The sequence below is a fragment of the Sinocyclocheilus grahami genome, unplaced genomic scaffold, assembly GCF_001515645.1.
Source record: "Sinocyclocheilus grahami isolate Dianchi unplaced genomic scaffold, SAMN03320097.WGS_v1.1 scaffold156.1, whole genome shotgun sequence".
NCBI lineage: Eukaryota > Metazoa > Chordata > Actinopteri > Cypriniformes > Cyprinidae > Sinocyclocheilus > Sinocyclocheilus grahami.
This window is the reverse complement of record NW_015505335.1, coordinates 934,125-952,539: the sequence shown is the minus strand read 5'-3', so window position 1 is coordinate 952,539 and position 18,415 is coordinate 934,125. Positions and strand designations below refer to the sequence as shown.

The following is an 18,415-nucleotide window of genomic DNA, read 5'->3' as shown; positions in this document are numbered from 1 at the left end:
ATATACGGTTTATCTGAGTTCTTATTATTATAATTTTCATTAAAATAAAGTATATTTATTATGCAATGCCTTTATCACTGCATAGAATACTATGAAATATGTTGCGTGCCTTATTCTGTGTAAGAAGCCAAATCATCTCACAGACGGATTTATTTCAAACACTCGACTGACATTATGAAGTTTGAGTTTGAAGTAAAAATATGTTATTAAATATGGTATTTTCACATGCTTTCCGATGGAGCAGTATTTACTACACAGAGCCGTAGTTCACTGAGAAGCTATGCAAACAGCTGTCATTATCGCGAATGATTTCTTCGATTTCATAATCATCTGCGATTTTTTTCAGTAGCTTGTCAGTGGTAGCTTGTCAGTGAATTCCGGCTCTGTGTAGTAAATGCTGCTCCATCTGAAAGCACGTGATGATGATTTACTGCTGATTACAGAACCGGCTTTACTAACAAAATGCACATGACAATCGCATTCGATTAATTGTGCAGCCCTAGTTACAGGTGAATATTTCAAACCAGAACTGAGATCATGTTATCAATATGATGAATCGCATTATAATCTGAACAAATGTATATATATATATATATATATATATATATATAATATATATATATATATATATATATATATATATATATATATATATATATATATATATAGTTAACTAAAAAATATATATTATATTGAAATATATTCTTATACAATCTATATATAATTATATACAGTATATATATATATATATATCCAGTGTTTCTCAAAGCGTGTGGAGGTATTATAACAGGTTCAGTTCCTTACATTTCATTTACATCCTCACATTCAGATCTGCTACATACTTTACACGTAAGAACCAATGAGGTTTGTGTGCAATTTCTTCTCTTTCATTTCCTTCTCATGTGGTGTTGAGGCCCAAGAGGTTCTCACATATCATTAAAGCACCAGATTTGGGTGGAATGGGGATTTTTATTGAACTACAGACTTAAACTTCAGTCTTTTTCCTCACACAAAGCTATCGTATGACTTCAGAAGATTCAAAAAACTATGCCCAAGTTTTATATGGATTACTGCTATGATACTTTTATGTGACTTGACAGTTATCCTCTCATCCCTAATTCTTGTGTTCGACTGATGAAACAAAAATTATATGGTTTTCATGAGGGTGAGAACATAATGACAATTTCCAATTCATTTAGTTGATAATTTAGCATAGCTTTTTGTTCATTCGTTTATTTTTGGATATTTGGATTTTTGGATATAGTCTTAAGTGTCAATTTTTCAAAATTGAGATTTATAAATCATATGAAAGCTGAATAAATAAGCTTTCCATTGGACAATATTTGGCAGAGATACAATTATTTGAAAATCTGGAATCTGAGGGTGCAAAAAAATCAAAATACTGACAAAATCGCCTTTAAAGTTGTCCAAATGAAGTTCTTAGCAATGCATATTACTAATCAAAAATTAAGTTTTGATATATTTACAGTAGGAAATTTACAAAATATCTTCATGGAACATGATCTTTACTTAATATCCTAATGATTTTTGGCATAAAAGAAACATATAATAAATAAATATATAATATAATATATATAAATCTATAATTTTGACCCATACAATGTATTTTTGGTTATAGCTACAAATATACCCCAGCGACTTAAGACTGGTTTTATGGTCCAGGGTTACATTTTAAAAGCTGTTTTCTATCATTTAAATGCTTTATGTATTTGTGCACCACAGAAAGTCAAATCTGATTTGAGCTTCAAAAAAAAAAACGACATTTCTTGCTTATTCTTTCAAACATGATCTCAGTCCTCATCTCTAAAACAATGTGGCAAGGTCAAAGTGAGACACAGATAAAGCGAGGCAGGTGTAAAATGGGCTGCGGATCACAGGATAAAGTGAATCATCTTCAGTGAATCATTTACACTGTCTGCCATCTAATCCCTGACAATTCCCTTCATTTGCATGATCACCTTGCTGCCGGTCAGACTGACACAAGCACACCTGAAAGGAACAGACAATGGAACTTTATGGGGAAGGACACTAGTGCTATCTTTAACTCTTTCCCCGCCAGCATTTTTGAAAAAAGTTGCCAGCCACCGCCAGCGATTTTGATGACTTTCACTAAAATTTGATGGCCTCCAGTATATGTTGTTGTATGAATATTTGAATATGCAATACACCAGAATAACGATCAGAGCCTCTACTTTTAAACAAAAAAAAATCTGTTTTATTCTAGCTTAAAGCAACACTTGAATATAGGTAGGCTTCATAAAAATCCATAATTTTGAGCAAAAAGGTGAGAAAATCACATTTGTATCAAAAACTACATCTGGATAATATTCAGTACGATTATCAAAGCATACATCTAGTAAATCAACACCTCCAAAGCTTGCACATACATATACCACGTCCTGGATCAACATTTAACTCTGTAACATTATGCAGTTTTCATTTATATGCTGTCTCTTGCTGATGATCCCATTATTTTTCATATGCATCTGTTTACATAAGAGAACGCTCGTTTCTCTGTCCTGTTCCCGTGTGTTTTTGTTCGGGAGATTTTGTACTCGTTCAGAAGATGCGTAATAGCGCCCCGAGTGCTTAACAGTAAATATCTTCATGGAACATGATCTTTACTTAATATCCTAATGATTTTTGGCATAAAAGAAACATATAATAAATAAATATATAATATAATATATATAAATCTATAATTTTGACCCATACAATGTATTTTTGGTTATAGCTACAAATATACCCCAGCGACTTAAGACTGGTTTTATGGTCCAGGGTTACATTTTAAAAGCTGTTTTCTATCATTTAAATGCTTTATGTATTTGTGCACCACAGAAAGTCAAATCTGATTTGAGCTTCAAAAAAAAAAACGACATTTCTTGCTTATTCTTTCAAACATGATCTCAGTCCTCATCTCTAAAACAATGTGGCAAGGTCAAAGTGAGACACAGATAAAGCGAGGCAGGTGTAAAATGGGCTGCGGATCACAGGATAAAGTGAATCATCTTCAGTGAATCATTTACACTGTCTGCCATCTAATCCCTGACAATTCCCTTCATTTGCATGATCACCTTGCTGCCGGTCAGACTGACACAAGCACACCTGAAAGGAACAGACAATGGAACTTTATGGGGAAGGACACTAGTGCTATCTTTAACTCTTTCCCCGCCAGCATTTTTGAAAAAAGTTGCCAGCCACCGCCAGCGATTTTGATGACTTTCACTAAAATTTGATGGCCTCCAGTATATGTTGTTGTATGAATATTTGAATATGCAATACACCAGAATAACGATCAGAGCCTCTACTTTTAAACAAAAAAAAATCTGTTTTATTCTAGCTTAAAGCAACACTTGAATATAGGTAGGCTTCATAAAAATCCATAATTTTGAGCAAAAAGGTGAGAAAATCACATTTGTATCAAAAACTACATCTGGATAATATTCAGTACGATTATCAAAGCATACATCTAGTAAATCAACACCTCCAAAGCTTGCACATACATATACCACGTCCTGGATCAACATTTAACTCTGTAACATTATGCAGTTTTCATTTATATGCTGTCTCTTGCTGATGATCCCATTATTTTTCATATGCATCTGTTTACATAAGAGAACGCTCGTTTCTCTGTCCTGTTCCCGTGTGTTTTTGTTCGGGAGATTTTGTACTCGTTCAGAAGATGCGTAATAGCGCCCCGAGTGCTTAACAGTGAAAACACGAAAAGTCGTAAAAACTGGTCTTTGGCGGGGAAGCGTTTTCTTGCAAAAGACGAGATAACTCGTCAATGGCGGGGAAAGATTTAACTAAAACTATGACTATTAGGAATCATTTTGTTAATTAAATAATTAGGAATGTCCAGATCAAGTTTTTGGCGTCTCCGATCTGATCCGAGTCATTGAATATTGAGTATCTGCCGATACCGTGTCCCGATTCGATACTTGTGTATTCCTAGTGTTTGGTGCACAATTCAAGTACATTAAAGTTATTAAAATCAATGCAATGTATACAGAGTTGTGCAGAGAGTAAAAGTTATGCACGTACTGTATAAAGACATTTTTAGATGTAAACACGTTGTAAACAGACTATGTGGTTACAATTATGAATACAGGACTACTGATATAAACTTTTATATATATCTTTTATATATATACTTGAATCGGCGCGATGATCAAATCCTCCTCATGAATCACCCTCTCATCCTCTCGCTGTTTCAGCGACAGCTCTATCACATCGACGAACCCACAACACGATCCAGTTCTTTAACTATTCTCACTTTCTCTAGCAATCTAATATGATGCAGAACATTTCTAGAAATTGCTCACATTAATTTCTTCTGCTCCGCTCAAAGAAAAAAACAGTAGGCCTAGTTCTCGTTCTCTCGTTCATGCTGACAAAATGACGCATGAGTTGGGCATGTTGATCGCACCTGGATCAGTTTTTATTGGCTCTCTGAAGAGTCCATCATCACGAGCGGGGTAGGGCTTATGCAAATTACATCTAGTCACACATTCTCACTCTATGAATCTCCAACACTAGTAAGTTACCCGGGTTACAGTAAGCTCCGGTGAGAATATGCTAGTCTCGCGAGAACTGTGTTTTGTCTCCTCTTGGCTTTTTATCGAAATTCGTGACCGGTGTTTTGTTTTGCTCTCTCCTCTGCGCTTCCGCATTCATCACTTCTCACAGGAACTTACGCTACGGCTACGTCCTACATCTACACTGGAATGCCACAAAATGAATTAAAACTAAATAGAATTATTAAAAAAAAAAAAAGACAAAACCAAAATTACAAAAAAAATAAAAAATAATTAATACTTTATTTTATTTAGATATATATTTTATCTATTATTTTTTTGTATTTTGTATTAACAATGCATTACATATTTTATATATTGCAGTATTATATCTAAAATAACGCTTACTATTTACACAGTTTGATCAGACTGTATAAACAGAAATGACAAAAGCAAAATTATAAAAATGTAAACGAAAAATAAAATGAAAACTGAAAGTATAAAAATAAAAGCTAATTCAAATATGAATAAATACTACAATAGTACATAAATAAATTAATATATAAATAAAATACCTTCAGGACACTGGAATGGGATAAACATCAAAATTCACACTGTTTCGAAACTACAGCCATGCCATGGCATTGTAAACTCAGTAAACATATTTGTAAAATTTTCACGTGCAAAGCTACCAGAAAGAAATCTGATTGAATCATTCAGAGAAACTCCATCCACTTGAAATCACATTCAATTCATTCATCAAGAAAAGTAGTTCCACTTCAAAAGGACGATTTGTACTTTAAATCTCAAATAACAAGCATTTTTGTACAGTACACTTTTAACAAAAAAATGCAAGCTTTTCATTTCAGTTAAATCCCCTGGAATGCCTTTTCCAACAAGTGCATTACCGTAAAAAAGTTTTTTTTTTTTCTTCTGAGCTGAGAAATTATGTTCTGTCATTCGTGACTCAGATCCTGACAATAGAGTTTGTTGTATTTACCCAGAACATTCTTTAAGACAAGCTACTTCACGGCCGACAGCAGTAAACCAGTCCATTCTTAACATCATGCTTCTGCAGAAGCTGCGATCACATCTACGAGCTGGACTACTTTCCTCAGCTAATAATTCATATTCCAATCTTCCATTTGATGGAGTGGAAATTTGTTTAAAAAGCAAATGAGTAATGAGATTGCAGGGCTGGTTAGAGACTGATGTTTTAGGGTGCTTTCACACTTGGTTCGCTTGCCTGGTCCGAGCCCGAGTTCGATTGCTGCCCCCTCCCCCTACCCCCGCTGGACTGCGTTCATATTATTTTATTTGGATCCGAACCGCGGTTCGTTTGCGTCATCAATCCAGCAGCTGTTTACCCCATTGCTTAGTAACGACGGCGCAGGAGAAGGCGGCAAATGCATAACATTGCTCTCTGCACTTTTATATATTTACTTTTTTGAACCGTTCATTTTGTTTACAAAGCTTCGGTACATAACGGCACTTACGTCTGCCTTACGAATGCACTGCAAATGCTCTAAAGAACGCTCAAGGTGAATAGAAATGAGATATACAGCTCTCTGTTTTCAGTGCGTCAGTCAGACTCGTCAGGAAAGTGAGTGAAACACACACACAAACACATATTTGTTATCAAATAATACGTCATTAATAGCGGTTTACTTCCGCGATTTGGTACGATTTGCGTTCACATCAGCAGCGAACCCTACCGGAGTTCACATGAACCATAACCTCAGACCACCCTTTTTAAGCGGACTCGGGTACGGTTCGCGGGTGCGCACCCGAGTTCGGAAGACAGCGTTCACATCATCCAAACGAACCGAACTCTGACATCAATCGAACCCGGGTGCGCACCAAAGGTGCTAGTGTGAAAGCACCCTTAGTGAAACTGCAGATGGTCTGGTGATGGAAAATAAACACTTTTATCCTGCAGACAAAGGGAGTTAGATAGAATGAGAAAGAGACGGCGGATTGAGAACATGGAAGATGATAAAAAGATAGCCAAACTGTGGTGATATGCACTACGAGTTTGACTGATAAAGGAAGAACTGAAAGCAATATTAAGTGTAACTGAGAAGAAAGACAAGGTACAGTAGGAGAGGGAAAATTTATTTTTCTCTCACCGGGGAAGCAGCCAGCCAGCCGTACTTGTCCTCCGTGCGGTTCATGTCTCGGTCGAAAGCGTACAGCTGCCAGTAACGCAGGTGATCCGTGTCTACGAGGTTGAACTGCCGGCGGGCGTAATGATAACTCTCATTGTTGCCGACTCGGGGAAAATCCAGCCATTCTGGATGGCCGAACTCATTGCCTGCAATTAAACACAATAGAGAAGTTTCTTACAGACTGAAGACAAATGCTTCAAAAGCTAGTTATCGTTGACTCAGTTGCATTGAATGTCTGATAGAAATAAAGTATTTTGACTTTCTTTGTTGCCACAGCCACTTTGGACATGCGCCGATGAGTCAAAAGTTCAACTTTTTAATGATTTTTGACATTCAGTCTCCAGAGAATCTTTCTGCACTGGTTTAGGTCTGATGGGGTTATAAACCTATGAATAGTTCACAAAAGTAAGAACATCACAAAATATGGCAGACCATTTTTTTCATGACAGAAATGAAATCAGAGAAAAACTGTTACTACTGACTATTCACTTGATTTGATTATTTCTAACAAATATATTTTGGTATTTAAACTAAACTTTGGCATGTTCAAAAGTGTTATTTAATTGTATTTATTTTTTACACTTATTCGGCAAAGCAGCAAAAGTTGACAGTAAATATATGAATAATGCTACAAAATATTTTTATTTTGAATAAATGCTGTTTATTTGAACTTTACATTCATCAAAGAATCCTGAGAAAGAATGTTTTTAAAAACATCAAGCAGCATGACCATTTTCAACATTGATAATAATAAGAAATTGAAAACGGTTGTGCAGCTTAATATTTTTGAAAAAAAATTTTTCCCCAGGATTCTTTGGATTTTCAGGATTTCTGCAGGATCATGTGACACTCAAGACTGGAGTAATGATGCTGGAAATTCAGCTTTGCATCGCAAGAATATATTACATTTTAAAATATATTTAAATAGAATAGTTATTTTACATTGTAATAATATTCCCACAATATTAGTGTTGTTGCTGTATTTTTGATAAAAAAATAAATAAATGCTTTGGTGAGAAAACCACATTTTCAACATTGATAATAATAAGAAATTGAAAACGGTTGTGCAGCTTAATATTTTTGAAAAAAAAAAATTTCCCCAGGATTCTTTGGATTTTCAGGATTTCTGCAGGATCATGTGACACTCAAGACTGGAGTAATGATGCTGGAAATTCAGCTTTGCATCGCAAGAATATATTACATTTTAAAATATATTAAAATAGAATAGTTATTTTACATTGTAATAATATTCCCACAATATTAGTGTTGTTGCTGTATTTTTGATTAAAAAAAAAAAATGCTTTGGTGAGAAAACCATACACACACACACACACACACACACACACACACTAAGTTTCCATGTTTTATGGGGATATTCCATATACGTAATGGTTTTTATATTGTCCAAACTATATTTTCTATTCCCTAATGCTAACCCTATCCATCACACAAAACTACCGACATTTAGATTGTCAAAAATCTTCATTCTGTATGATTTATAAGCTTGTTTCATCATGGGGACCTACAAAATGTTCCCATTTTGGATATTGCCATCTTCATGAGGATATTTTGCCCCCATAATATAGCGTATACCTGAACCACACACACACACACACACACATATAACAGTATTATATACAAGTAGGGACTTTCCAATCCAAAAACAACTTTTCCTCCAAAAACTGTTAGTTTGACCGTGTTAAGATTGCTGTGTCCTTTTCTTCCTGATATCAGCATTCAAAATGTAACTGGAAATTCAGATGTTTCAAAAGGTCACCTCTGAATTGGAGTTTTAAACTCCTCTCTGAACGATGACTGTGAGGAAAGAAGAGTCCAGTAACCTGCCCTCACCGTGAACGAACCTTTCCCTCTCAAACACCTCCTGCAGCGAATGTTCACTTCAAACCCGCTGCCATTATCAAACCAAGACAAGAGAAGTGCACAGCTTCAAGATCTATTCCCAGAGCGTGCTTTTTTTTTTGTTCGTTTATTTTCTAACAAACAAATTAATGCTAAATGAATCCACAGTCCCTTTATTCATAATATTTCTGAAAGAACAGAGAGAAACACCACAAACATAATGAACCAGGAGATGTAAAGATAGGACTGAATAATGCATTATGAAAAGCAAAATGACCTTGTCTGAGGGTTAAGTAACAGGAATAGAAAGGATTGCCTTTTGATGTACTACTTTTTATCTCTCAATGCACTGTACAAATATGAGAAATTGCCAAGATTTTCCACCAGATTTAAGTAAAAGCCTATGTTATATCTTACACAACTATCTCTACGGTTCAAAATTAACTTTTAGTCAATTGTCGACGACAAGAAATAAATCAAAAAGTTATATAACATATAATATATTTAAAATATATTATTTAACAATACATAATATTATATTTTAATAATAATAAAAAAAAAATTGTATATATTTGAACCCATATTCTTCACTCCTTGGTGAAACCACGTTGTCATACATTTTTTTTTATATTTTCTTCCTTTTATTTTTCAAATCGGTGGTTTAATGCTAGGAATATTTATTTCACTTATTTGTAAGCCTTGTCATTTTTTAAATGCTATAAATAATTTATATAAATATATTTAATATTTGTTATAAATATAAACATTAGATGAAAAACCCAAATTGTAGCGACAATTAGAAATGTAAAAAAAATAGAAACATTAAACAATATATAAAAAAATATTAGGATAACTATCTGAAAAAAAAAAATAAATAAAAATAAATAATAATAGAAAAAATTATGATAAAATAAAAATTGCTAAAGGAAATTTATAAAAAAAAAACAATTACTAAAAATGTAACAAATTATAGTATAATACATAAAGGGAGCTTCTAGTCATTAAGTGTTTGTATGCGGTTAAGTGTGTTGTGTTTGGTTTCTATGCTTACTCAAATCAGTAACTCTGAAATGAGCAATAATAAAAGTGATGCTTCATCTTTAGTAAACACTACAAATTAAGAAATCTAAATGTGGTTTGTTAAATGACCTTTTCCTTTCTGCCTTGTTTTAAGATCATTCTGATTTTTGGCATTGTTTTAGACTGATATTATTTCTATGAGGAGGAGTTTCAAACATATGTGCCAATATGGATGCAGGTTTATTCGTCAAATTCACACAGATTAAGGGAAAGGCATTACGTAAGTAAGAGAATCCTTTACTGCTGATTCATTCAGTAACTTCTAAACAGACAGAAAAGTGTGACCCGTTTCCTCTTCCTGTTGACCTCTGGTGGAGTGCATATGAATCATCACATCACACATGACCATGAGCGCCAAACTGGTGGCACGACACAATCGTACTTTAATTTTAAAAACGGAAACCTGCAATTTTCAAACATGCATATGAATTCTATTATTCCCTTCCAAAATATAAATATTAATAAATATAAATATATGAAAAAACAGCATGTTATAAATATATACAATATTATATATGAAATATAAATGTTAATAAATATAAATGTATTAAAATTTTAATATTTATAAATAAATGTGTGTGTGTGTGTGTGTGTTTGTGTGTGTATATATATATATATATAAAAATCTAAATTAGATAGCAAAATTTAACCTGGGAGAAGCAAAAAATAATCTAAACTAACCTAAACCAAAGTGTGTGTGATCAGAGCTGAGTTAACAATACAAACACAACTGATTACCGTATTCTGCTGCCGTGCGCATAAATATTTAGTCATATCAGATGTTAACTGGCCTTTACTGCAAAAAATGAAAGGAGCCTTTGACAGGATTACAATGGCGGGGTTTCAGTGTTTTCCAGCAGTCTGAGGGCACGATGAGCTCAGTCATGGAGCAGATGGCAGTGGAGAACACAGGGAGGACTGGAGACAAGAGCGAAGGAATACATTTGCAAGCTGAGCGTGAGCAGTGGAATAAAAGGCAAAGAGAGCGTTGTGACAGTCTTGTCAAGCGGAGTGATGAGATAATGAATCCGTCATCAGCTGACAAGACAACATCATAAAACAACAGTTGGGTAATTGAATTCCGAGGAGGCACTTTGACAAGCAAGAGAACAGAGGCACAGCAATGGTGATGAGGTAAGTTGTTTATTCAGAGCAAGAAGGAAGGAGACAAGAAGATGGAAATAAAAATGGATGCCTGGATGAGGTGGAACAGACAAGGAATGACAGAGCTTTCTAATGAAATAAATTACACAGCTGTAAAGAAGTGTCAAAGCATAAGCAAACAGGGAGGAAGAACATGTACTGTGACGATGAGGATGGCCTGAGGTCAGTATTAGAGATGTTCAGGCATCAGACGGTTCTCAATCATCGCTGATTGAATTACGTATGTGTTCACAAAACTTTAAACCAAACTCTAAGCCAATACGCATGTGTCATAATCCTGTTTAAAAGTAAAAGTAAAACGTTTTTAAGGGTTGTAAAAATGTCACCAAGACCAGCAGCAGTGTTATATTATATTAATACTGAATATTTAATACAGTCTTGCTTGAAAGTTTGTGAACCCTTTAGAATTGTCTATATTTCTGCATAAATATGACCCAAAACATAATCAGATTTTTGCACAAGTGCTGAAAGTAGACAAGGAGAACCCAATCAAACAAATGAGACAAAAATATGTTCTTTGTCATTCATTTATTCAGGAAAATGATCCAGTATTGCATATCTGTGAGTGGCAAAAGTATGTGAATCTCTAGGATTAGCTGTTAATTTGAAGGTGAAAATTAGAGTCTGTCTGTTCAGAGGTGTTTTTAATCAGTGAGATGCCTATCAGGTGTCAGTGTGTGCCCTGTTTTATTTAAAGAACAGGGATCTATCAGATCATGTTTGTGGAAGTGAATCATGGCATGAACAAAGAAGATCTCTGAGGACCTCAAAACAAAAGAGTTGCTGTTGCTCATCTCTAAAGAGTTTGGACTCCACAAATCCACAGTCAGACAGACTGTGTACAAATGGAGGGAGATTCAGGACCACTGTTCCCTCCCCAGGAGTGGTCGACCTACAAAGATCACTCCAAAAGCAAGAATGAAGAAAGCAAGAAACCTTTAGGGTCATTTTTAAAACAAAAATTAAACAAGTCAAAAGAATAGAAAATAGTAGTGTTAGAGGGACATTTTTTATAATACATAAAGGGAGCTTCTAGTCATTAAGTGTTTGTATGCGGTTAAGTGTGTTGTGTTTGGTTTCTATGCTTACTCAAATCAGTAACTCTGAAATGAGCAATAATAAAAGTGATGCTTCATCTTTAGTAAACACTACAAATTAAGAAATCTAAATGTGGTTTGTTAAATGACCTTTTCCTTTCTGCCTTGTTTTAAGATCATTCTGATTTTTGGCATTGTTTTAGACTGATATTATTTCTATGAGGAGGAGTTTCAAACATATGTGCCAATATGGATGCAGGTTTATTCGTCAAATTCACACAGATTAAGGGAAAGGCATTACGTAAGTAAGAGAATCCTTTACTGCTGATTCATTCAGTAACTTCTAAACAGACAGAAAAGTGTGACCCGTTTCCTCTTCCTGTTGACCTCTGGTGGAGTGCATATGAATCATCACATCACACATGACCATGAGCGCCAAACTGGTGGCACGACACAATCGTACTTTAATTTTAAAAACGGAAACCTGCAATTTTCAAACATGCATATGAATTCTATTATTCCCTTCCAAAATATAAATATTAATAAATATAAATATATGAAAAAACAGCATGTTATAAATATATACAATATTATATATGAAATATAAATGTTAATAAATATAAATGTATTAAAATTTTAATATTTATAAATAAATGTGTGTGTGTGTGTGTGTGTTTGTGTGTGTATATATATATATATATAAAAATCTAAATTAGATAGCAAAATTTAACCTGGGAGAAGCAAAAAATAATCTAAACTAACCTAAACCAAAGTGTGTGTGATCAGAGCTGAGTTAACAATACAAACACAACTGATTACCGTATTCTGCTGCCGTGCGCATAAATATTTAGTCATATCAGATGTTAACTGGCCTTTACTGCAAAAAATGAAAGGAGCCTTTGACAGGATTACAATGGCGGGGTTTCAGTGTTTTCCAGCAGTCTGAGGGCACGATGAGCTCAGTCATGGAGCAGATGGCAGTGGAGAACACAGGGAGGACTGGAGACAAGAGCGAAGGAATACATTTGCAAGCTGAGCGTGAGCAGTGGAATAAAAGGCAAAGAGAGCGTTGTGACAGTCTTGTCAAGCGGAGTGATGAGATAATGAATCCGTCATCAGCTGACAAGACAACATCATAAAACAACAGTTGGGTTCCGAGGATCCGAGGAGGCACTTTGACAAGCAAGAGAACAGAGGCACAGCAATGGTGATGAGGTAAGTTGTTTATTCAAGGAAGGAGAGAAGGAGACAAGAAGATGGAAATAAAAATGGATGCCTGGATGAGGTGGAACAGACAAGGAATGACAGAGCTTTCTAATGAAATAAATTACACAGCTGTAAAGAAGTGTCAAAGCATAAGCAAACAGGGAGGAAGAACATGTACTGTGACGATGAGGATGGCCTGAGGTCAGTATTAGAGATGTTCAGGCATCAGACGGTTCTCAATCATCGCTGATTGAATTACGTATGTGTTCACAAAACTTTAAACCAAACTCTAAGCCAATACGCATGTGTCATAATCCTGTTTAAAAGTAAAAGTAAAACGTTTTTAAGGGTTGTAAAAATGTCACCAAGACCAGCAGCAGTGTTATATTATATTAATACTGAATATTTAATACAGTCTTGCTTGAAAGTTTGTGAACCCTTTAGAATTGTCTATATTTCTGCATAAATATGACCCAAAACATAATCAGATTTTTGCACAAGTGCTGAAAGTAGACAAGGAGAACCCAATCAAACAAATGAGACAAAAATATGTTCTTTGTCATTCATTTATTCAGGAAAATGATCCAGTATTGCATATCTGTGAGTGGCAAAAGTATGTGAATCTCTAGGATTAGCTGTTAATTTGAAGGTGAAAATTAGAGTCTGTCTGTTCAGAGGTGTTTTTAATCAGTGAGATGCCTATCAGGTGTCAGTGTGTGCCCTGTTTTATTTAAAGAACAGGGATCTATCAGATCATGTTTGTGGAAGTGAATCATGGCATGAACAAAGAAGATCTCTGAGGACCTCAAAACAAAAGAGTTGCTGTTGCTCATCTCTAAAGAGTTTGGACTCCACAAATCCACAGTCAGACAGACTGTGTACAAATGGAGGGAGATTCAGGACCACTGTTCCCTCCCCAGGAGTGGTCGACCTACAAAGATCACTCCAAAAGCAAGACGTGTAATAGTCTGCAAGGATGCAAATGGCCACAGGGTAACTTCTAATAGGGTTGGGCCGATAGACGATGCCATTGTCCATCACCGATTGCTGACAGACATCACGATGTTGAGCCGGCATCGTGATCCCCCCCCCCCATACCCCCCGCAATCCGCTGCATCCAAATTCCGTGTTCGGAAATGAAATTAAGTGTACTACAGAACCCCTAAAGGAAATAAATAAGGATAAAAAAATATATATTTCAATAATTTCTCTCGCAATTATATACTGTATATGAATTGCGGGCATCAGGGAGCCGCTACTAATATGCAGGTCATTGAAACCGCTTTCAAATGCACGCTCTCATTTTACTTTCACTTTCGAGATTCGCGATCACACGGACTCTATACTACGGACCAGTACTGCCGCAACCACACATTTTACAAAATTAGATATTTGTCAGTGGCGCTCAGTATCTGCAAATCATTCGCCCATTGTCCTATCAATCATCTCTCCTTACTCTGTGTATGTGGTAAGTGAACTTTCATGTACTGTAATGTAACAGTCTACCGCTAGCAAGCGGCTATCCAAGTCCCTTTAGTGCAGTGATGTCAAACTCAGTTCCTAGAGGGCCACAGCCCTGCAGAGTTTAGTTCCAACCCTGCTCAACCATGTACTTTTTAAGTCTAAAGGACCTGATTAGCTGGATCAGGTGTGTTTAATTAGGGTTGGAGCTAAACTCTGCAGGGCTGCGGCCCTCCAGGAATTGAGTTTGACACCCCTGCTTTAGTGGCTCCATAGAATGCGTTATTTGTTTTCCGTGCCTTTCTGCATACGGTTTCACGCTTCGGGCATACCCCGAATATTTCAAGTGGTAGAATATTAATATTCTAAACATAACATAACATAACATAACATATAACCAGTGTTGGGGAAAGTTACTTTTAAAAGTAATGCATTACAATATTGCGTTACTCTGTAAAAATTCATTTTGAGGAATACTGAATCTGTGTATTTTTTTTGTGTGTGTGTGAGTGAGATGATTTAATGCATATTCATATTTATTTTAACATCTTCTGATTTCTCTCAACATGTGGACAGAAGAGCTGTCAATCACTAAATTGGGGGGAAAAAGTAACTTGCGTTACTTATTTGAAAAAGTAACTCCGATATTCTCTTGTTAATTAAAAAGTAATGCGTTACTTTAGTAGTTACTTGAAAAAGTAATCTGATTACGTAACTCGCGTTACTTGTAACGCGTTACCCCCAACACTGCATATAACATACATTTTACAATTTTAGGGTTGTAAAAATGTCGCCAAGACTAGCAGCAGTGTTATTTTATTAATAATTATATACTATTATAGTATTTATTATAAGTTCAGAATGAGCTTTTTTATATATTTTCAGTTTTCATTTTAATTTTACTTTTAGTGATTTTGTAATTTTTATTAGTTTTTAAGAATATTTATATTCATCTTTATTTTTATTTCAGTTTTAGTAATGTTGATACTTAAACTTAAGTTGTTCTAAACTAAATAAGTTAATTGCCAAAGCAGCATTTTGTTTAAGCTGAAGTTTTATAAGCTTAAGCTTTCATCTAATATACATATTTTATGCAAACTTTGTTTCAATTACCAAAAGTAAAAAAATAAATAAAAAATAAAACATTCCTCATTGTCTAACCGTGTGTATGCTACTGATGATCACAAATGTTGTCTAATCCCAGGATACAGCCATGACTCAAAATCTGAAAATATGGAAATGGGAAAATAACCAGGGAATTAGAACAATAACAATCACAGCAGGTAAAATATTCTCCCAGTTTCCCCAAAGAAAAACATGATGACAGCAGTCTGTAAACTTCCACAAACTTCACCAAGCGGGAAGTCAACTTCAGCTGAAGAATTCAGTCTGTTTGCTGCATGGCTTAACCAAAGGATTTGTAATTTGGATTTGATTTGATTTTTTTCATAAATGTAAATCTGGAGTTTATTCAATACATACATTGACTCCTATCAGCACAACATGAATCATACAGCAGATGTATAGAGAGGTGTTCTCCACATCCTTCATTATGAAGCCAGATGTTCCTTCTCTTAACGATGGCTAAATCTCACTAAAACTGTCAAGAACATGTCCAGATCATATTTCATCAACAATTCTAAATAATTTATTATTTTAAATGCCATTAAGCTTTTTGGTGTTGTCACATATGACAGTTAAGCACATTTAAACCCTCTTCCCAACTGTCAGTAGCCTGCTAAAATGCAAATAAGAGAGAGAGAGAGAGAGAGAGAGAGAGAGAGAGAGAGAGAGAGAGAGAGAGAGAGAGCGAGAACTATAATGAAATAAAAAGAGAAAAAGAAAAACTCTCACCAAGCGGGAAGTCAACTTCAGCTGAAGAATTCAGTCTGTTTGCTGCATGGCTTAACCAAAGGATTTGTAATTTGGATTTGATTTGATTTTTTTCATAAATGTAAATCTGGAGTTTATTCAATACATACATTGACTCCTATCAGCACAACAGGAATCATCCAGCAGATGTATAGAGAGGTGTTCTCCACATCCTTCATTATGAAGCCAGATGTTCCTTCTCTTAATGATGGTTAAATCTCACTAAAACTGTCAAGAACATGTCCAGATCATATTTCATCAACAATTCTAAATAATTTATTATTTTAAATGCCATTAAGCTTTTTGGTGTTGTCACATATGACAGTTAAGCACATTTAAACCCTCTTCCCAACTGTCAGTAGCCTGCTAAAATGCAAATAAGAGAGAGAGAGAGAGAGAGAGAGAGAGAGAGAGAGAGAGAGAGAGAGAGAGAGATCATTACTGTAATAAAAGGAGAAAAAAACACACTGACATTATTTAAATATAAAAATGTCAACATTTGATTTTAAGCAAACAATTATTTTTTAGAAATGTTAAAAATGAGACAAATTGATATTTTTCTGTTGTTGTAGAGAATGATTTTCTTTGCTGTACTAAATTAATAAGGAAACTTTTTTCTTGTATTACAGTATTGAATGTTTATGTTTTTGTATTACAGTAATGACAATTTTGGCGGCTAATGTGCTTAAAATAATATCACTAAAAAATTCTATATAGGCTTCAAAATGTAAAAAAAATTATATATTTTAATATTTTAAAGTAGTAGAATATTAATTCTCTACATATATTTATAATATTACATAATATAAAAGTATATATAATATAATATAATATAATATATGTAAAAAAATTATTTTCTTATTTTGTTCCAAACTTCTTTTCCATGTCAAAGTAAAAGAGAGCATGTATTCAATTGTGACTTTATTTAGACTTCAAATCTCACAATGTAGACTAACCTTAGGGCAATATTTAATTTGTAATATTATTTTATATTATTATTATTATTATTATTAAAAATAACTGTTATCTATTTGAATATATTCCTGAGATGGTAATGCTGAATTTTCAGCATCATTGCATCACTTCTTTCTATTTATATTTTACAGGATTTTTTGATGAATATAAATTTCATAAGACCAGCATGATTTGAAATATAAACATTTTGCATGACTTTAATGTTAATTCTGATCAATTTAATGCACACTTGCTGAATAAAAGTATACATTTCTTTCAAAAAATAATAAAGTAAACAAGTAAACTAAACCTCATGACTTGCTCATTTCCTGTTAGCTACCGGTTATAGACTTTTGCAGCCTTACAGTAAGAAAAACTAATCTTGAGCTATATAGACACGACGGTGGAATATGAAACCACCATTAGCTCATTTAAAGGTGGTCAGACTTGAACAGCAGCCCTTCAAAGTGTCTGATACCTTGCAGTGGCAAAGCCGTGGGAGCCGTGGAGCTGTATTGTGGCGCAGGCCTCACGCTGGCAGCTGAGATTCCCAATTGACGCACACAGAGAAATTCAATGCCAGGGAAAAGAGTGTGTAATACAGTTAGAAGTGAAGCAGAAGGTGTAGTCAAAGCTTAGTGTTTGCTTCGTCATGGTGAAGTGCTTCAAAGTCAGCGTTTGATTAAAAGTTGGATATAGAGCTGAAAAAAACACACCCTATGGTGCAAAGTTATGCAGCCGTTCAATTCAGAGCTGATTTAAAAGAAACAGATGGGAAAGTGTGCGTATAACTATACTAAATTCAGCCACAGTAAATCAAATTATGAACATAAGTCTCTAAGGTTAGATCACATGCTCTGGTGCTTTGAGCCTTGGTGCTAACAAGTTCAAATTCAGCTAGCAACATTTTCCAGCGCCAATCCATCAATAATATACTGCACAATACACCATGTTATAAGCTTCAGGATTAGTTGCGGCATGATTAAAAAGTACACACATATATATATATATATATATATATATATATATATATATATATATATATATATCTTTTGTTCATTCATGTTTTTTTTAT

General features: G+C 34.5%; 1 protein-coding gene across 1 annotated transcript in view; it reads right to left on the bottom strand.

Moving 5' to 3' along the window:
- The window catches only part of LOC107592668 (1,4-alpha-glucan-branching enzyme-like), a 194,866-nt gene that overhangs the window by 70,030 nt on the left and 106,421 nt on the right, over positions 1 to 18,415 (bottom strand). The window contains exons 12-13 of the mRNA XM_016282208.1: positions 7,038 to 7,092; positions 6,668 to 6,852 (exon numbers count right to left, since the gene is read on the bottom strand). Of these exons, the coding sequence (XP_016137694.1) occupies positions 6,668 to 6,852; positions 7,038 to 7,092 (240 nt within the window). The remainder of the gene's footprint in view (positions 1 to 6,667; positions 6,853 to 7,037; positions 7,093 to 18,415) is intronic.